Genomic DNA, 22,064 nt, shown 5'->3' with positions numbered 1-22,064 from the left:
CCTCCCGGGGGCGAGAGTCAGAGACCCACTGCAGATCTCCCTTGCAGAGGGCTTCAGACACCGGGTTGCCAGGTCGCCATCCATGTAGAGAATTTTTAACAGGATCTTGAAGGATGGAGAAAATGAGAAGAAATAGAGCTTTGGGATGGCATTCCTGCTGTTAAGGAACAAGTGGATAATGGATAATGCATAGACCAGAAAGCATCTGGCTTATTCACATGGGGCTGCAGCGTCTTGCCCTGCCGTCTGTCAGCCTGGCTTTCTTCAGGCTGGAATGAAACAGAGCTCGTAGGAGGGTGGTACAGAGCCTAGCACTTTATTAACTGGGGTGATGTCAATGTCCTTTGGATCAACCAGAGGTTTCAAGGTAAAATGCTGTAAAATGGTGGTCAGGAGTAAAAACAGCTCCATGCGAGCCAGGCCCTCTCCAGCACATGCTCTTCTTCCTAAAAAGACACATAAATTCATTATTAATTTCATTCTGAGTTAGGACACAGAGAAGTTTAAATAAATATGGAATGAAGAAATATATTAATGAATGACTAATTAACCTATGTCTTCTTCTATTTACACTCAAACCTAGATTCCTTCATTTCCTCAGCACACATTTCCATGTGTGTACTCTGAAAAAAAAAATCTCTATATGTGTGACACCAACAGGATAACTGACTGGGAAAGGACTCCTCCCCATTTCTCCCTTGTGCTTGCTCTTTCAAGCAGACTGCCACTTTGCCGTAAAAGCACAAACATTTCCTTTCCATGAATAAGACAACCAGTACAAAATCTCCAAAGCTTTTTAATCTGGAGTCCTTCTCTTCAGGAGGCTAGTGTAACATGCATATCAACAATTTTAACTTGTCCGAGAGAAATCATTGCTTCATTATTATAGAAAAAGTTATGGTGCTGGGTAGAAATTTAAGATGTTAATAAAACATGTGACATATGAAAACACGACACAAAACTATGCAAGCGAGAGAGGGGATTAAGATGACGAACTAGAGGCAGTCGAGTGAGTTTCTCCTGTCGACTAAACCGAGATAGTGATAGTTTCCTTGGCACCCAGAGAGGAGCAGGACCAGCCGCATACCCCATGACTCATCAAAAAGTTAATAAACGCCAGGCCATAGCCCCATAGTGCAAAATAGAAAAAAATCAGTTGACCTGTGTTGGATCTGGCTGCGCTCTCTCCTGGTCATGGCGCAGACCACAGGCAGCCTCCAGGCATTGGGGAAGATAAGTGAGAAGGATTCAGGAATTCTGCATTTCAACCCTGCCACACATTTGAAGGGCCCTTTGAGTCTTGTAGGGCTCCAGTCCTTTGCGGGAAACTGCCTTACCCACAGTGTAGCTCTGCTAAAAACCCAAGTGGAGTGGTGCAGGAAATAAAAGCCCTGATCAGTTCCAGCCATTATATCCCAGGAATTCAATCCTTGCTGGTTGCCACTTTCTCAGCAGGTAGCAAAGGGATAGGTTTCAAGGGCAAACTCCACAGTGGTAGATAGTTCCTGGCTGGGGCAAGGTACCTTGAGAACACCTTGAGACCCTAAGGCCAGTTGCACTCTGACGTTTTGAATGCAGTCTGCCTGAGGCTAAGGCAGGGGAGCTGGGTGGGACTCACTGCCATAGCAAACTTACTTCCAAGGTAAACTCCTTTGTGTGGCCTCAACACAGCAGCATTACCCCAGGAGCTAGGGACTCCCTCCCAATCTTCACTAGGGTAGCCAAGAGTGCACAAAAAGGGAGCTTGAGCTTTTTTTCCCTGCAACCCCTACAAAGCTCATAATATACAAAGAATTTGTGTAATCTCCACAGCCACAGTCACTGCCCAGGTTGGCTGGGCACTTCCTTGGCGCAACACAAGCCAAGCAGAAGACCACAGCCTTCATCGTACCTGGCTCTCTCCAACACCACCACCTCCTGGCTGGAGGTCAACAAGACAGGTCATAACATCTGATATAATATCTCAGTTTTGGGGAAAGACATCCCAGATGCTAACTAACTTCACTATCCAAGCCATCCTGGCCACTTAATTAAACTACAAAGCTTCTCACAGCAAAAGAAATGATCAACAGAGCACATGGGACACCTTAAGCCTGTTGTACTTAGCACAAGACTGCCACAAGCTGGCAATTGAGAAACGTACTACACCAAGGCTATATATAACCAGTGGAACCCTACAGTGCCATGTCAGCTCCCTGCCAACCTCAAATAAAAATAGCCTACACAAGTCGGATTTGGTGGCTCAGACTGTAATCCCGCGCCTTTGGGAGGTTGAGGTGAGTGGATTGCCTGAGCCCGCGGGTTCAAGACCCACCTGGGGAGCGAGACCTCATGTCTACAATAAATCAAAAACAGCCAGGTGTGGTAGCGCATGCCTGTAATTCCGGCTACTTGGAAGGCTGAGGTGGAAGGATCACTGGAGCCCCGCTTCCAGCCACTGCACTCCAGTCCAGGCGACAGAGTGAGACTCCAACTCAAAAAAAAAAAAAAAAAAAAATAAGCCTACACAAATGAGCAGCAACCAGAAAAATAATTCTGACCATATGAAAAACTGGATTCTTCAATAACTTCCCAAAGACTTTAGCAATAACTCCCCGACTCTTTAGCAATGGACCCTATTGAAATGAAGTCTTTGAAATTCCAGAGATAGAATTCAAAAGATTGATTATAAAATTGCCTACTGAGATTGAGGAAAACATTAAAAACCAACATAAGGAAATTAAAAAAAAAAAACTATGCATGACATAAATGAAAAATTCTTAAAGAGATAGAAACCTTAAAAAAAAGCTGAAATTCTGGAAATTAAAGACTCATTTAGGGAAGTACACAGTGCAGTGTAAATTTTTAGCTGTAGAGTAGAATAAGTAGAAGAAAGAATCTTAGAACCTGAAGACAAACCTTTCAAATTAACCCAGTCAGAAAACAATAAAGAAAAAAAAGATGAAAAAGAATGGAACAAACTCTATAAAAAATGTAGAATCATATAAAACATTCAAACCTAGGATTCGTTGGTGTTCGTGAGAAAAAAGAAAAACACATTAGGTTTGGAAAACCTATTTGCGGGAATAATGGAAGGAAAACTTCTCCGGCCTTGCCAAAGATTTAAACATCCAGATAACAGAAGCCAAGATACAAAAGCAGCCAAAAAGCTAAAATACTTTGGAATATTTTAAACCAAAAAGTGATAGATTTCTTCTAGGAGAATTACAAAACACTGATTAAAGACACTGTAGGCAACACACAAAAAATTTAGAGAAACAGTGCATGCTCATGGATTCAAAAAAAATAAACATTGCTAAAATTATCATATTACCCAAAGTAATCTACAGATTAAATGCAGTCCCTATAAAACTACCAGCAACATTTTTTCACAAAATTAGGAAAAACCCTAAAAATTACATGGAACCCAAAAGAACCATAGTTAAAGAAATCCTAAGCAAAAAGAACAAAGCTGGAGAATCACATTACCTGCCTTCAAATTATACTACAAGGCTGTAGTAACCAAAACAGCATAACATTGGTACAATAGCAGACATGTGAACCAATGAAATAGAATAGAGAATCCAGAAATAAATCCAAATACCTACACCCAAATTATCTTTGGCAAAATAGATAAAAATATACACTGGGGAAAGGACATACTATTCAACAAATGGTGCTGGAAAAATTGAATAGCTACACGCAGAAAAATAAAAACTTGATCCCTGTCTTTCACCTTACACAAAAATTAACTCGAGATGAATCAAAGACTTACAAGTCAGACCTGAAGCCATAAAAATCTTAGAAGAAAACCTAGGAAAGAGTTCTGGACATTCAACTCAGTAATAATTTATAACTAAAACCCCAAAGCAAATATAAGAAAAATAAAATAAGTAGGTGGGACTTAATTAAACTAGAAAACTTCTTACAGCAAAATAAATGATCAACAGAGCAAACAGGCAACCTAAAGAAGTGGAGAAGATATTTGCGAACTATATATCTGACAAAGTACTATTATCCAGAATTCACAAACTCAAACATATCACTAATCAAAAAGTAAATGAACCCATTAAAAAGTGGGTAAATGATATGACCAGATATCTCTCAACAGAAGATATACAGTTGGCCAACAAATATATGAAAAAATGCTCAACATCACTAATCATCAGGGAAATGCAAATTAAAGCTATAATGAGATACCACCTCACATCAGCTGGGCTCGGTGGCTCAGCCTGTAATCCCGGGCCTTTGTGAGGCTGAGGTGAGTGGATTGCCTGAGCCCGCGGGTTCGAGACCTGCCTGGGCAGCGAGACCTCATCTCTACAATAAATCAAAAAATCAGCCGGGCGTGGTAGCACGTGCCTGTAGTTCCGGCTACTCGGAAGGCTGAGGCAGAAGGATTGCTGGAGCCCAGCAGGTAGAGGCTGCGGTGGCCGGGAGCGGCCACTGCACTCCAGTCTGGGCAACAGAATGAGACTCCAACTCAAAACAAACAAACAAACAAAAAACAAAAAACAAACAAACAAAAATGCTGGTGCAGATTCAGTGAAAAAGGAATGCTTATACACAGTTGGTGGGAGTGTAAATTAGTAAAACCTCTATGAAAATCACTATGGAGATTTCTCAAAGAACTAAAAGAAGATCTACCCTTTAATCCAGCAATCCCACTACTAGGTATCTACCCAAAGGAACAGAGGTCATCATGTTAAAAAGACACGTGCACTTACATGTTCATTGCAGCACAATTCACAATTGGAAATATGTGAAATCAAGCTAAATGCCCATCAGCTGATCATTAGATTGTGAAAAATGTGGTATATATTCACTATGGAGTACTACTCAGCCATCAAAAATAATGAAATAATATCTTTTGAGGCAACTTGGGTAGAATTGGAAGACATCATCCTCAGTAAACTAACACAGAAACAGAAAACCAAATACTTTATGTTCTCACTTATAAGTGGGCACTAAACTAAGGATCTGTAAAGGCATAGAGAATGGTGTGATGGATACTGGAGACTCAAAAAAGGGGAGAGGGAAAATGGATGGAGGGACAGAAACAAATCACCTATCAGGTACAATATGCACACATAAGAGTGGTGGGTGGACTTAAAAGTCCAGACTTCTTTGTCACTATACAATGCAACCATGTGACCAAAACCTCTTTGTACCCACTAAATCTTAGGAAATTAAAAAAAAAAATTCTACACATATACTATAAAGAACACACAGGTGCAAACTAAATGATGGGGCTAGCAGGGGATGACTGTAAGATATCTATTATTTAACTCCAGAATAAACTCAACAATATAAATGTTTTCTTAGCATCAAAAAAAAAAAAAAAATTATGCAAGTGCGACCCACAGACTACCCTGAACATGTGATGTTACCACCTAAAATAAAACCAGAAAAAAAATAGAAGTCCAAGATAACTTGCTTTCAGAGTGCCTGCAAAATACTTCTTTCTGGTATTGTCTCCTTTACTACTGAAGCTGGAAGTCCCAATAAGCAGGCTTACTCAAGTATGTCAGACCCTAGGTTTATTTCTACTTGCTGAGGGTCAAGGTCCCATACCAGTAACATGTGTACATTAGAACTGCTGTTCTGAGGTTTGCCAGTGATATCTTTCTACACACACACACACACACACACACACACACACACACCCCTATCACAACTGGTGTAACACACAACCCAAAAGCATCTTCTTCATCTATTTCTGACCCGGTACTCAACAATGCATTTATTTCTCCTCATCTGGATTCTAAAGGATAAATATAACCTTGTCAAATACATGCTTAAAACATTTATGAGCTTATCATTGCCAGGTATAAAAAGAAATGTCACATACCGCCCATGAGCAATTCTTAGAGTTCATTTCTTTTAATTTCTTCAACCTGGTTTTCCAAAGCTCAGCCAGTACTAACTAGTCACCACTCCCCAGGCAGACTGGCAATTTCGAGTTTTATCTCAGGTTCTAGGTATCCTTCTATCTGGAATGGCTTCCTCTCTGCTCTGTGTGTGCATACTCCACTTATCCTTCCAGATTCAGCTCAGACATCATTTATTCAATGCAAACTTCTTTGACATACTCAGAAAATACAATATAGTCTCCTATCTGTTTTCTACAACACTCATTCATGCTGCTAATACAGTACATGAAATTTCAACTATTTATCTCATAGACTAAAATATAAACTATTAAGTAAGCTCTGTTGTAACACCCACATTGTCAGCAGTCAAGCAGGCCCACAAGCAATGTAAAATGAATAGAAATCTCGAGCAGGTCATTGTGCAACAATGGACTCCAAAATTCAGGAAGGAAAGATAAGGTGTATTATACCAGTGACTTCTTTTGAGGCCATCCCTGGGCATTGCACATAATCTGGGACTACAGCACCAAGGGTCCCTTGACGCTTATTATCTTAGATATCAATCAGAAGCAAATCTCTTACTTGTATCTCTGTTTCAGTTACTTCTGGAGGAAGGGTTTTTACCCTCTAATCTTCCTCCTGCTTCTTTGGAGGGTGCTGAATATTCCTCCATTTCTTCTTTTTTTCAAGATACATTCTGTGTTTGTCTCTTGGGCCTGTCTGTTTCCAGGAAACTGACTTGGATGAACTGCATGAACTCAGGAGTTAGTTGCTTTCTGGGCTCTGAATATATTCAGAAGCTGAGATATTGAAATGGTAAGAGAATTTGTCTATCTCCCCCATTCCAGGTCCCAGTTTTGACAGAGGCTATATTCCTCTACATAGAGATGCTTCTGCTTTTGAGGCATCCACTCTCTCTTGGCTAAAGTTTATTCAGGTTTTGTCACCATCCACCCTCCCCTGTTTTTTTTTTTTTTTTTTTTTAACTTAGAATGGAACATCTTCCTGCTGATATTAGTCCTGAGTATTTTTCCATGCTTTGTTACTTCCCATGTCCTGCTCATTTCTCTAAAAACAGGCTCTTCATTAAACTCTTTAATTAAATTTTTTTTGTGTGTGCTACCTGTTTCTTTCCAGGACCCTTAAAAATGGAGGAAATATACTCAAATTTTACTTTCTTCAAAAATTCTCCCTTACCCTCTTACTACTCTGCTCCTGCTCCATCAAAAGGACCACAGTCAGGGTCTCCTGTCTCTGGGCTTTCACAGAAGCCACAAGCATAACATTTGTCACACTGGAATCTTATTACCTGTGAGTTTGACTTTTTCTCTCTTAGAGGCAAAATATATTTCTTATTCGCATTTGTTTGCCTGGGTCTGAGTATTGGATTGCTATCTAAAAGGTGCTCTGTGAAATTTTTTGCGTGAACTGGCTTCTCATGGTAAATAAGAAAAATCTTATTAGTGCTGGACTTCTAGGGGGAGATGTAGAGAACATAGTGGTGGACGAGGATACAGAATTAATGAATGTAACCTCCAGTCCAACCTGGACTGAGAAACAACCTGGACCTTTGGCGTGGTGCCTCTGGCCTCCTATAAATGGCAATTTGTCCAGCCCAGAGTGGCCTCCTTGCAAAGTTTTTCCCTATTTTACTTAACTTTTGAAAAGGATTTTAAAAAGAAATCTTGCTTGCCTGCTGAAAAGGGCATGAAGTAGTCACTCTTCTTAAAGTTGCCACTTTTATCCAGGAAGTGGCCAGGGTCAAACTTCTCTGGGTTGGGGAATTCTTTGTCATCATGCAGGACAGAAGTCAGACTTGTTAATATGGTTGTGCCCTGATAGAAAGAGAAGCACAAAAACGGATGATAAAAGAGTTCACATAGCTTGAAAGAAAATAGAAATCAAATCCTATTTTTATAGATGAAGAAATTGAAACACACAAAAAAATGAAATTTATTTGCCTTTTGTTGCAGAACAAATAATCGGCCAAGCATAGCAGGTCTTACATCATATAATACCTAGTCCAGGACACTATTCACTGATGCAAAGACATCCTCAACAGCGTGTACACTGACACCGGAACTTTGCAAAAAATTGAGAAAACTCCCTAGAGCACATTGCTTTTGACAAATAAATTGCAGTATTGTTTAACAGTATTGATGTCACTGAAAATTCAGCTTGCTCCTATTGAGTCAAGTAGAACGACTTCTGGAAAACACCTTTTTCCTTATTCTTAAAAGATCTTCAATTTCCCATGGAGATAAGAAACTCATAAATATTGTTCCCCCTGCTATGTTCTTTCAATTGCATTTTCATATATTCTTGTGGAAAGAAGGGTATTTCCTATTTCCAGTATGTTTTTCCTAAACTCAGAGATATAATGTAAGAATGAGATAAGAGTTTAGTCTTCAGAATCAGTCAAGTCTTTTTCTCCATCAGATTAAGATCCATGACCATAGGTAAGCTGGTTAACATTTCAATGCTTCATTTTTATCACTAGTAAAATGTAAACAACATATCTGCATTAGTTTACTATACATGCAAAATAAGATTGTATGTGAAATATTTTTACAAAAACATTGCCAGATGTTAAAATGCTCAATATAGACAGATTCTGTTACTGTTATAATGATAATTATTGCATTTACAATACTTTGGGGTCTTAATAAATGTCAGACTGTTGCTATGTAGTAAAGACCAGACTGTTGCTATGTAGTAAAGACAAATTTCTTTTTTTTCCCAGTAACATAGTTATTTATTGCAATTATCAAGTATTATGTGCTATATGTAACTATATGTGCTATACTTTTATATGACTAGCAGTGCAGTACCTTTGTTTATACCAGCGTTACCACAGACACATGAGTAATGCATTGTGTTACATTAGGACAGCTAGGACATTACTAGGGGTTATACGTTTTTCATCTCTGTTATAATCTTACGGTACCACTGTCCTATATGAGGTTCCTTGTTGACCAAAATGACATTATGCAGCCCATGACTATATTACTCTCTGTGAACTACATGTTTGGTGCTTGTGATACATGTGGATACATGTGTTGTTTGTGATACATGTGGATTTACAGCTACTGTCTTTTCTCCTTCATAGATATATCTCCCTCCCATTCTGTCTTGCCATCTTTTGAATTAAGAGTCTGTTTATAAAGACAAATTTCAAATCCAGATATGTCTAAATATGCTTTCTGGTATATTATATGGTCTCTCCCAACATATGAAGTAGTTCTTGTTACACAAAATCCATACATCAAAGGCATAAACTATCACATCCATGTGAACAAATGAAAGGGGAACTGAAGCTTCAAATCACTCCTGACCTTCTTCCTTGCAACACAGCTACTCTTGTAATTCATTTCCTCACCTGGCAGAATGTACATCATGTACTGAGCTTGAAGTTTGGGAAGATAGCACAGTCAATCCCAAACAAGTTTCCGTATAAAGTTATTTTGTGACAAGACACTTCTCCTGGCTATTGGGACCATTTGCTTCTTGTTATGATGGAGAAACTGCTTTGAAAAGGTAATCAGAAAAAAAAAAAAATTGAAAAAGTATATGAAATAACACTTTTCCATTGTTAAACAAGAGGAAATCCAGGATTATGATACTTCACTAAAGAGAAATTATGTCTACAATCACTATGGATTTCTGCTTGAGAACAATTTCCTCCCATAGTGCAGAGCAGTGAAGGCCAAGAAAAGTAGTATTCTCTTTGAGCTAGGAAGATAGAGATCAAAATTTGGTATCTAGAATTTGTAATGAAGACTATAGGACAGGAGGAATCTATAAATAAGGAAGATCTTAAAAGTGTACAAGCCTATTCTCGGTAAATCCATGGCTGTAAGTTGGGTGGCACTGCATGTGCAGTAGGAAGCTCCATGAAACCTATAAAAGAATGACTGCTGGAGAGCCAAAAACTGGAGATAAATACCAGATGCTGTGTGATAATAGGAGGGGCAAAATTCCAACCCAACCAGGACAGGGTAAACTTTTTTGGAACTCTAAATATTCTGTGATGAAGCCCAAACTCCAAACTGTTGGAATAAAGAACCCACCTGGGTAAAGGCCATGCTGAATGACCAAATTTAAAATTGAGATTAAGTCACAATGACAAATAATTTTACTAAACCTTACAGAATGAACACATTGGGCACTAATTTATCTGCCTGATTAAATGAAAGTCAGCATCCTTTCAAGGGAGGCAGTATAATTCAGTCTCAAGGCATATTTCAAAATACTCAGTGTATAATAAAAGTTACTAAAAAGAAGGGAATGTGATCTGTATTAAAGAAAAAAATACCAATCAATAGAAACACACCCGTGAAATACTAGATGACATAATCCTTGAAAAAGGATTTCAAGGTAGATCTATATATCCAAGAATATATCCAAATATTTAAAGGAACAATTTTAAGGAAATATATGGGAAATATCTATGTAAAAAACCAGATATTATGAATGTATTCCAACTGCTATAAAGAAACAATGGTAAAGGAATGAATGTGTAAAATCATCAGATAAAACTATAAAAATAGAAATTCTAGAGGGGATCTAAGATGGCTACTGGTGAGTAGACAACTTGTGTCTCTCTTGCTGAATGAACAGAGAAGATAGACCCAGCTGCTGATAAACTCAGGCAGTATGAGTTGTTTTGGTTGGAAAAAGCACCCTGCATCCTGCCGAGGACTCTTGGAACACACAAGGTCAAGGATAAGAGAATCTGGGAAGCCAACCTTGGAACCATGGGGATGGGCATCACCACCATGTGCCTGGCTTGCATAGAATCTGCAGCCCTACTTTGTGAGAGGGGGTGAGTGCTCTTGACATGGTCTGGGTTGGTTCCCATCCTTCCAGCTGCCCATGAGTCATTTGTCCCATGCAGCAGGAGACCTGGTTATGGCACAGCAGCATGCTGCAAGAGTGTGGAGCTGGTAACCCATTCACACACTGGATGCCTGCTGCCAGCCACACCCAAGAAGATGTTCCCTGCTTGCAGTGCCCAGTGGCCAGCACCCAGGTGAAAAAAGCTCACTTGCCAGGTGTCCTCACTCAGTTTCCACCACCAGTGTCTAGTGGCCAGCCTCCCCTTCCAGACCAGAAAAGTTTTCCTGCCAGCATCATGCACCCAAAGTGTGATTTCCTCCATGACAGAGAATCTGCTGTCTTTTAAGTGCTGAGCATAGCCTCTGACATGGAGGGTTGTAAAAGGCACCTGGAGACCCCGTTTCTCAGGAAAGATGTTTCCTGAAACCACGGCAGTGTTCCCAACTGCCAGGGGGCCCATTCCCCCACCTGATCCCCACACAGAGTTTACAAAGGGGATTGGAAGGCTGTCTGGTCAGTCCAGCCAAAGGAAAAACTCTGCAATAGAAAGTCACTTTGAGTTCTGAGCACTGCCCATCAAGAGTGGTGGAGCAGTAGTAAAAGCCCCCTTCTCTCCCTGTGTGAACTATTTTGAATGGCAGAAAAAGTCCTAGGGAAGCAAACCATTCATAGCTACAAAAGAACAAAGGTGAGTGGATTGCCCGAGCCTGCAGGTTCGAGACCTGCCTGGGTGGCGAGACCTCATCTCTACAATAAATCAAAAAATCAGTTGGGCATGGTAACGCATGCCTGTAATTCCTGCTACTTGGAAGGCTGAGGTGGAAGGATCACCGGAGCCCAGCAGGTCGAGGCTGTGGTGGCCAGGAGCGGCCACTGCACTCCAGTCTGGGCGACAGAGTGAGACTCTAACTGAAAAAAAAAAAAAAAAAAAAAGGAAGAAGAGAAGTGCTGCTTTTCACATAAGAGAACTAGAAGAAAAACACCAGCAATCCTCAGAGCCTTAAAGAGGACTCATCTTAAAGAGGGCACCGTCCCATCCCCAAACAATGGAAGCCACTCAGAATGACCTGTCCCTGATGACAGACATAGAATTCAGACACTGGATAAGAAGAATATTCAAAGAATAGCAAAGGAGTTGGCAAATATCACCCAAGCCATGCAGTAAATAAAGTTAAGATGGCCAATATCAGAAAGCTCCATTCTGATATCCTGGAAATGAAGAATTCTTTCCTGGAATTTTAAAGCACAATAAGCCTAGGGAGGAAAATTGATCAGGCAGGGGAAAGAATCTTAGAGCTTGGCGATCAAAATATTGATCTTACCCAGTCAGGAGAAAAAGGCTCAGAAAAAACGAGCAAAACCTATGAGAGTTGTAGAACTATACTGGGAAATCAAATTTATGGCTCATTAGTATCCCCCAGACAGAAGGAGAAACTGAGAACACCCTGAAACAAGCCTTCCATGAGGTCATCCAAGAAAATATTCCCATATCTTCCTTGAGAGGCAACCATCCAAATGCAAGAGATTCAGAGTACCCCTGCAAGGTGTTACATGAGATGACACATAGTAATCCATCTCCACAAGTTAAGCATGAAAGAAACAATTCTAAAGGCAGTTAGAGAGAAGGGTCAGACCACCTACTGGGGAAGACTCATCAGAATTGTAGCACTTCTCAGGAGAAACCCTATAAGCCAGAAGGGACAGGAGTCCCATCATTTTTTTTTTTGAGTTGGAGTCTCACTCTGTCACCCAGACTGGAGTGCAGTGGCCGCTCCTGGCCCCCGCAGCCTCCACCTGCTGGGCTCCGGTGTTCCTTCTGCCTCAGCCCTCCAGGTAGCTGAAACTACAGGGGGGTGCTACCATGCCCGGCTATGGAGTCCTATCTTTAATGTTCTCAAAGACAAGCAATTACAGGCAAGAAATTCCTACCACATCAAGAAAAACTTCATCATTGATAGAGAATTAAAATTCTTCCCAGACTTCCAATCCAAGGGGATATACCACCTTTATATCAGTCCTTCATGAGATTCTTAAGAAAGGTTTGAGCACAGAAATGAAAGAACAGTTCTACCCATCGCAAAAGCACAGGTAAGCACAGAATTAACAGGGCATACAGATCATTCATAAATCTAAAAAAAAAAAGAAGCAAAGCAGCCTATTAAAGCCTTATAACAGAATTAGACTCTCAAATACCAATAATTAACTTGAACGAGAATGGTCTGAAAGCATAGAATAGAAAATTGGATAAAGAAACATGACCCAACCTCCTTCTGCCTCCAAGAAACCCATCTCACTACAAAGCACACCCACAGGCTCAAAGTAAAGGACTGGAAATTGATCTTGCAGGCAAATGGAATACAAAAAAGAGCAGAGGTAGTTATTCTTACATTGCACAAAATGGACTTTGAACCACTAAAGCTTAAAAAGGACACAGAAGAACACTACATAAAGATCAAAGGGTCAATCCACCAGTAGGATATATTCATCTGAAATATATATGCACCCAACAGATGAACACATGAATTTATAAAACAATTGCTATGTAAACTAAGAGACAACACAGACACCAATACAATAATAGTCAGAAACTTTAATACCCCATTAACAGCCCAAGACACATCACTGAGGCAAAAAACCAACAAGGAGATCCAAAATCTTAACTAACACTAGACCACTGGACCTCATAGACATCTACAGAACATTCCACCCAACGACCACAGAATATACCATCTACTCATCAGCACATGGAACATACTCCAAGATTGATCACATTCCCAGGCATAAATCAAATGTGAATGAATTCCAGAAGGTTGAAATAATACCAAACGTCTTCTCAGATCACAGTGGAATAAAAATAAATAGCACCACCAACAAGAAGCTCCTCAAACACAAAGACATGGAAACTAAAGAACATGTTGCTGAATTACTTTTGGGTCGACAGAAAAACCAAGACAGAAATAAAAAGATTCCTGGAAACAAATGAAAACAGACATGACATAGAAAACCTCTGGGATACCACAAAAGGAGTGTTACATGGAGATTTCATAGCATTGCATGCTCATATCAAGAAAATAGAGGGATTGCAAGCAAACAGCCTAATGTCACACTTAAGAGAAGTAGAAATATTAATATAAGAACAATTAAATCCTAATATTAGTTAAAAAATCTAGATTACTAAGATAAAGTCACATTTGCAGGAACTATAAGAAAAAATATCATAGAAAGGATAAATAAGACAAATGACTGGTTCTTTGAAAGGATTAATAAGATAGACACACCCCTGGCTGGACTGACTTAAAAAAGAGAGATAAATTCTGAATAAATACAATTAGGAATGAAAAAGACAGTGTCACAACTGACCCTGAAGAGATTCAAAAGATTATTAGAGATTTCTATAAATACTGTATGCAAATAAACTATAAAATCTAGGGGAAATTGAGAATTTCTTGGCAACTCAAAATCTCCCAAGGCTGAAAAAAAAGAAATTGAAACACTGAACAGACAAATAAAAATTCTGAAAATTAACTCAGTTATAAGAAAACTCCCTGCCAAACATGTTCTGGAGCAGATGGCTTCTAAGATGATTTCTATAATACATATAAGGAGGAACTGATACCAATCTCATTGAAAGTATTCCAGGCAATCAAGAAGGAAGGAATTCTCCCTAGCACATTTTATGAAGATAATCTCATCCTGATACCCCAAACTGGCAAACACCCAAAAAGAAAAAAAATAATTACAGGCCAATATCCTTGATGAACATAGAAAAAAATTCTCAATAAGATTCTAACAAATCATATCCAACAAAATATATCAAGGATTATCTGCCATGACCAGGCAGGTTTCATTCCTGGGATGCAGGGCTGGTTCAGCAGTCACAAGACCACAAATGGTAATTCAGCACATTAACAGGTATAAAAAACAAGAACCACATGATTATCTTATTAGATGCAGAAAAAGCAGTTGCTAAAATCCAGTATCCCTTCTTGATGAAAATCCTCGAACACCTAGGCATTGTAGGAACATTCCCCCAAACAATAAAAACCATCTATGACAAACCTGCAGCCAACATCATGCTTAATGGGCAGAAGCTGGAAGGATTCCCCCTAAGATCTGGAACAAGACATGCTACTGTCTCTTGCCCTTACTATTCAAATAATACTGGAAGTCCTAGGCAGGAGAAGGAAATCAAAGGTATTTAAATAGGAAAAGAGGAAATTAAGTTATTACTCTTTGCAGACAATATCATTCTATACCTTGAAAACCCTAGAAGGGGGAAAAAAAAAGAAAGAAAATCCTAGAGAAACTGTCAAAAACCTCCTCACACAAATAAACAACTTTGGTAAAGTTTCAGGATATAAAATTAGTGAACAAAAGACAATTGCATTTTTATACACTAAAAACAAGCAGGTTGAGAACTAAATAAAAAACAAACTCCCATTCACAATAGCTACACACACACACACACACACACACACACACACACACACACACACACAGACCCATACACATGAAAGTGAAATACCGTGGCATCTACCTAACCAAAGAGATGAAGGACCATTACAATAAAAAAACACTGCTCAAAGAAATCAAGGATGATACAAACAAATGGAAAAACTCCTCATGCTCATGGATTGGAAGAATCAATATTGTCAAGACGTTCATCTTATCCAAGGCAATCTACAGATTCAGTGAAATTCCTATCAAATTGCCAACATCATTTTTCATAGACCTAGAAAAGATAATACAGGATTTCACGTGGAAGCAAAAAAAGAGCACTAATACCCAAAGCAATCCTCAGCAAAAGGAACAAAGCTGGAGGTAACCCACTTCCAGACTTAGAAGGCTCTAGTAATCAAGACAATATGGGATTGGTACAGTAATAGGCACACAGACCAATGAAACAGGACAGAAAATCTAGAAATAAAAATTCGATCCCTCAACCAACTCACCTTTGACAAAGCCTGTCTACGGTCATATTACCCTAGATGTACCACGTCTTGTCTCATTTTTTCACAAAGTCATCAATAACAAACATTGGGAAAAGGAAATCATATTTAGCAAATGGTGCTGGGACAACTGGCTAACCACATGCAGAAGAATTAAACTGGCCCCCTCCTATCACTATATACAAAAATCAACTCAAAATGGATCAAGGATTTAATTATAAAATCTGAAACTAAAATAGTCTTAAAAAAACATAGGTAACACCCTCTGGATATTGAAGTGGACAATGAATTCATGACAAAGTCTTCAAAAACAAGTGTAACAAAAGTTCAAATAGACAGGTGGGAACTTATCATTCTGAAAGTTTTTGCAGAGCAAAAGAAACCAGCAAAAGAGTAAAGAGACAATCCCTGACATAGGAAAAAAGGCAACTATATGCTGCTTACAAGAAACTCACTTTACTTGTAAGGACATGCATATACTGAAAGTGAAGGGAAAGAAAAGATATTCCATGAAAAAAGGAAGCATAAAAGAGCAGGATTAGCTATGCAGTTGTTCCTAGAACAAGAGTTTGAATTGTGCCAGTCCAGTTCAAATGTTTTTGATAAATACTGTCAACACTCTGTGTCCACAGGTTCTACATCTGCACTCAAAAATGGATCAAATTTCAGTGTTCATGGGAAGTAAAACATATCGATATGGAGGGGTGACATTTTGTATACATGGGTTCAATAGGGCTGATTGTGGAATTTGAGTATGTGTATATTTTTAAGTCCATGAGAAGTCCTGCAATCAACCCTCTGTGGAAATAGAAATGATTGTATAGATATCAAATAAAATAGAATTTGAAACAAAACCTGTAAAAAGAGACAAAGAAAGTGATTATATAGTGATAAAGGGTCAATTCATTAAGAGGATATAACAATTGTAAAGATACATGGGTGCCAAAAAAAATACACATTTTAGGAGATGTTACCTATATATTACTTTTCAGAGTTGCTATCACTAAATTATGATAGTAACATGTGGTGGTATGATGTTTGCTCAACCATATTTCTGCCATTTTTTTTGGCTGTCCTGCTTGTATAGGTGACACTAGCATTAATTTGATTGCACCATCTTTTGAGAGAACATCATACTTAAAATGTGTATACATTTTTTGGGTATGTCTGTATACATACCCAATGTCAGAGCACCTAAATATAGAAAGAAAATATTAATAGACCTAAAGGGAAAGATAGATTTCAATACAATAATAGTAGGATAATTTAATATTCCACTTTTATCAATGGACAGATCATCTAGATCCAAAAAAAAAAAATCAAAATGGTGAAGTTAAATTGTATCCTTGACCAAATGAACTTAGCAAACATACACAAAACATTCCACCCAATAGAATACATATTATATTTAACAGCACATGAAACATTCACCAGGATAGATCATGTGGTATAGAACCAGACAAGTTTCAATAAATATTTAAAAATTGATATCAATTCAAGTATTTGCTTTGACCATAATGCAATAAAACTAGAAATTAAAAAGAACTTAGAAAACTATGCAAATACATGAACTATAACAGCATGCTCTTAAGCAACCAATGAATCCATGAAAATAAGACGAAAATGTTAAAATTTCTTGAGATAATTGATAATAAAAACACAGCATACCAAATTCTATGAAAGACAGCAAAAACAGTAATGAAAGAAAAGGCTATAGCAGTTAAAGAGAATACAAATCTCAAATAAACAACCTAACATTGCAACTCAAGAAATCAGAAAAAAAAGTAACAAGAGAATTTCAAAATAGGCAGAAAGTGCCAAGTATACACAATGGGGAAAATAAAGTTTCTTTAATAACTGTTGCTGAAAGCATTAGGTATTCACATGCAGAAGAATTAGACTCTTATCTTTCACCACATACAAAATTAACTTAAGATGAATAAAAGATTTAAATGTAATACCTGAAATGACAGAACTACTCTAAGAAAACATAGGAAAAAAGATCCATGACATTGGTCTAGGCAAGAATTTTTGAAATAAAGTCTCAAAAGCATAGGCAACATAAGCGAACAAAACACATGAGACTACATCAAACTAAACAGCTTCATACAGGAAAAGAAATAATCAATAGAGCAAAAAGATGAACTATAGAATGGGAGAATATATTTGCAAACTACATGTCTGATAAGTTGCTAATATTAAAAATATATGGAATTCAAATAGCTCAGCACAACAGCAAAAATTTAAAAACTGGCAAAAGAGCTGAATATATTTATATTTCTCAAAAAAAGACAGAAATAGCAAACACAGACATGAAAATAAGGCCAATTCGACTAATCATACAAATAAAACCACAATGAGATATCACCTCACTCCAGTCAGAATGATTAGTATAAAAAAAAAAAAATCAAAGAATAACAAGTGTTGAACAATATGTGGAGAAATAGAACCTTACACACTGTTGATAGGAACGTAAATCAGTTCAGGCAAAATAAAAAATAGAACTACCATATGATCCAGCAAGCCTACTACTGGGTATATAATCAAAGAAATTAGCCTCTCAAAGAAATATATATATACTTCTATGTTTATTGCAGCACTTTTCAGAACAGCCAGGATAAGAAATCAACCCAGATGTTCATCAACAGATGAATGGAAAAAATGTGGTGTATATACACAATGGAATACGGCTCAGTCGTAAAGAGAAAGGAAGTCTTGTCATTTCGAACAACATGGATGAACACGAAGGACATCACAGTAGGTGAAAAGCCAGGCACAGAAAGACAAATACCTTGTGATCTCACTCATATGTGAAATCTAAAATGTGTTTTCATAGACATAGGTTAGAAGAGTGTCTACCAGGGAATGGGGAGGAAGGTGGAGGAGGAGATGGTGAGAGATTGGTCAACAGGCATAAAGTTACAGTTAGAAGAAATAATTTTTGGTGTTTTATCGCATAGTAGTAGTTGGATGAGAGTTGACGATAATGTATTATATATTTGACATACTGATTTCTTTGATTATATACTTTGAATGCTCACACCACAAAGAAATACTAAATGATTAAGGTGATGGATATGCTAACTACTCTGATGTAATGATTATACATCTTATACGTGTATCAAAACATCATATTGTACTCCATAAAAATGTATAATCATTTTTGTGTCAATCATAAATTTCAAAAAGAGAATTGAACATGTTGAAATGCTGATGAAAAGGACCCAGGAGGGAGAAAGAGGATGAATATTAAGAAGAAAGAAGAAATTATTATTGGAAGAGGAGGATTCATGAAAAAATGAGAGAAAAGAAATCCATGAGCTGATAGAATGGTTTATATTACATCAAAGGAGAGCTCTTCTATCACAACGGCAGGCATGAAAGAGAATTCAAAGGATAGGGATGTAGCTAAGTGTGTAAGTATTCTGGAGGATAATTAAGGAAACTCCTTTCAAATGGCTCTATTTTTCTCTGTCAGGTGCAGGGACAGGTCACCTGGTAAAAAGAAGATAATGGAGAGTGGGAAGCTGAAAGAGAGTTGAAGGTTTAAATTCATCACGTAGCATGGTGAAGCAAGTTGAGTTAGGTTATAAAGCGGGATTGTTGGGTACAATTGAAAATACATGTGGCATTTGTGAAAGGTGTACCAACACGTGGGTTTGATCATAATGTCAACCAGCTGGGTTACGTGGTCTCTTCCAGCAAGGATCAGTAACCCAAAGGCAGGCAGGGAGGAAAAGGCTTTTAAATTGCATTTATACAAGTATGTGTAATAGATGGGAGGGAGGTGGGGATATAAAATATGGTTAGTTGGTTAAGACTAATAAAATATACACTGGAAAGCAAGGAAATGAAAAGCAGATTGGGTTAATGGACAATCAGAGATGTGACGCTATGAATGTATGTACTGAATATTATATGAGACTTTAAAAGCTGTCATATTTGGACAACTGTATCAACAAACTGGAAGCCAAGAATTATGCAGTCATAGAATGAGATGCTTGAGTTAAAATTATGCCACAAGTGTGGAGGTTTACATAATCTACAGTTCTACTACAGTGATGATTGATTGCCTAAAAATCTGAAGGAAGAGTATAAATAAAACATGTCTCACCTTTGGAATAAGATATTCTCTGAACTGAATGTCCTGAGTCACGGTATGGGGTACACTGATGGGGACAAGATCAGTGTATCTTTGGATCTCATGAATCACGGCATCTGTGTAGGGCATGCGGCTCCTGTCCTGCATACGGGGGCTCCGGTCTCTGCCAACTACATGGTCAATCTCTTCCTGGACTTTAGCTGGCAAGGCAGGAATCAGAATTTACATGAAATGAAAAACACTTGAAGTACCCTTGCTTTGTTCCCATAATCATTGTCCCATTGTGGTTGGAGATAGGAAAACGAAGTAATTATGTGTCATAAGAGAAAAAAAAAAAAAAGAAACAAGGTTTTCATTTTCTGGCAAATGGAAGCTCAGTTGAGACTTAACTATAAGATACAATTGAACCATAAAATTCATTTCTCAACTCTTAGTCTCTCTATTTGATGTATTTTTTTCTTGATAGACTCAAGAATCTGGGATCTTGAAGACTCATGAAAGGCCATATAATTTAATTACTTTGTGTATGCCAGGTTTTTCTTAAATCTGTAAGTATCAAGAGGGTAAGAACTATGTATCACATGAAATTCTTAACACAAAGTACAATACAATAATATTTTCAGTTGATTCTAATCAGAAAAATAAGACGTTAACATTAATTTAGAAGGTAATATATGACAGACATGCTCCACTATTCATTATATTACCTGATAATTCCTAAAAAGAAAAGTGCTGTGTGGTGGGTATTATTTTTTATATTTTACAAAGAAACAGCTCCAGAGAAGTAAATGTATTTCCTAAGGACACTGTGGTCTTTCCCATATTATTCCTCCTAAATAGATAAGGAGCCAGAAGTATGGAGAGGTAGTCATGAGATTGAGGTTACACAGCTGCCTGTTAGTAGAGTTTGACTCTGAAACCACTACTGATTGATAGAACTATAGGCCATTTTCTGAAGTAGCAATGCCATGCTGCTAATTTGGTCGAATGGTGCTTATTTTTGAAAATTTTGAAGCTTAATAGCAATAAAGAAGAAAAAGTTAGGAATTTCAGACACATTTTAAATTTCATCTTCTCATGTTGAGAAGCTGGAGTTTCATCTAGAAGAAAATGATGATACAAAGTGTTGAGGAACTAATTATAAAATCAGAATGCTCAGTAGAATAGCACTATAAAGGATAAAGATGGAAAGAAGATAAGTAAAATACATATAGACAGAAATCAGAAAAAAATTCAAATGGAAAATAAAAAGGGAAGTGAGAGGAAAATATGACATGTAAAGGGTTTTTGCAAGGTGCACGGGAATTAACGGTTTGTAGAAAAATGTTATATATTACTTCAAGTCAAAATCACATAAAGATTAAATCTTTTATGAGTTAGGGAGGTTATTTGGCCAAGAAAATCTGTGTCATGTGAAAAAACACAGAGGCAAAGTGTCTCTCAAAGTGTACTAGCAAGGAATTATGAAGCTATGCTTCCAAATTGCACTATTCGAAAAGCATCTCCTATTTGTACTGGGAGAGCAGAAAGACCTTAAAAAATTGAAAATACTTTGTGCTGATGTAGGTATAAACTTCATGAGGTTTAATTATACTAAAAATGTCTTGAATAGACATTGAAGACTTAGAAGGAAGAGGAGAAAAGGGTCTGTGGGACTGAAAAATCATCTGCTGGTACAAGCTGGATAGGTGGGAATGGTGGGTACCCTTAATACCTAGTCTTCACCACTATACGATACAACCATGTAACTCAAAAGTATTTGTACCCCCTAAAGCAATTGACATAAATAAGAAGAAAATGTCTCCATGCATCAATTCACAAAACATTCCATAGTAATAATGGAAACATCATCATAGATGAGAATTCAATAAAAAAAAAAAAAAAAGAGGTAACTTGTATCTGAAAGAGAAGTTATGTTTGAGAGAAAATGTGTTTATCTAAGAGGGTAAATTATGAACTATTTAAAAATGGCTCTATAAATGAAGAGTGAGTCTTTTTGATGAAGGAGTATAATTTGCTGCGTGAATCACTACATTGCAAATGTGTTTGGGTAGAAATATCTTTTGACAAAAATATATTTATCTGGACATGAAAGGCATGTCAAGTAAGTCCTCTTGAGAGAATGAGGAAGGTTGGTTCTTCCCATATTCTAAGACAACTCTGTTTCTGCATCTGGTCCAATGCAAGTCAAGGATACTACCCCAGAGCAAAAAGAATAATTACTTCTTCCCTTGAGATCTCTCTTTCTCCTTCACATTTTGTTATTCTTTTTTTTTTGAGTTGGAGTCTCACTCTGCCGCCCAGACTGGAGTGCAGTGGCTG

General features: G+C 37.8%; 1 protein-coding gene across 1 annotated transcript in view; it reads right to left on the bottom strand.

Annotated features, from left to right (window-relative positions):
* Nucleotides 1-264: 264 nt before the first annotated feature.
* Nucleotides 265-22,064, bottom strand: part of LOC103250328 (cytochrome P450 2C3-like) — a 42,024-nt gene continuing 20,224 nt past the window's right edge. The window contains 3 exon segments of the mRNA XM_008048913.1: nucleotides 265-442; nucleotides 7,542-7,687; nucleotides 19,755-19,942. Coding sequence (XP_008047104.1) covers nucleotides 265-442; nucleotides 7,542-7,687; nucleotides 19,755-19,942 — 512 coding nt within the window.

Source organism: Carlito syrichta, unplaced genomic scaffold (genome assembly GCF_000164805.1).
Source record: "Carlito syrichta isolate Samal-C Ts95f unplaced genomic scaffold, Tarsius_syrichta-2.0.1 Scaffold128159, whole genome shotgun sequence".
Lineage (NCBI taxonomy): Eukaryota > Metazoa > Chordata > Mammalia > Primates > Tarsiidae > Carlito > Carlito syrichta.
The sequence above is the reverse complement of the archived record's forward strand: the minus strand, read 5'-3'. Positions and strand labels throughout refer to the sequence as shown.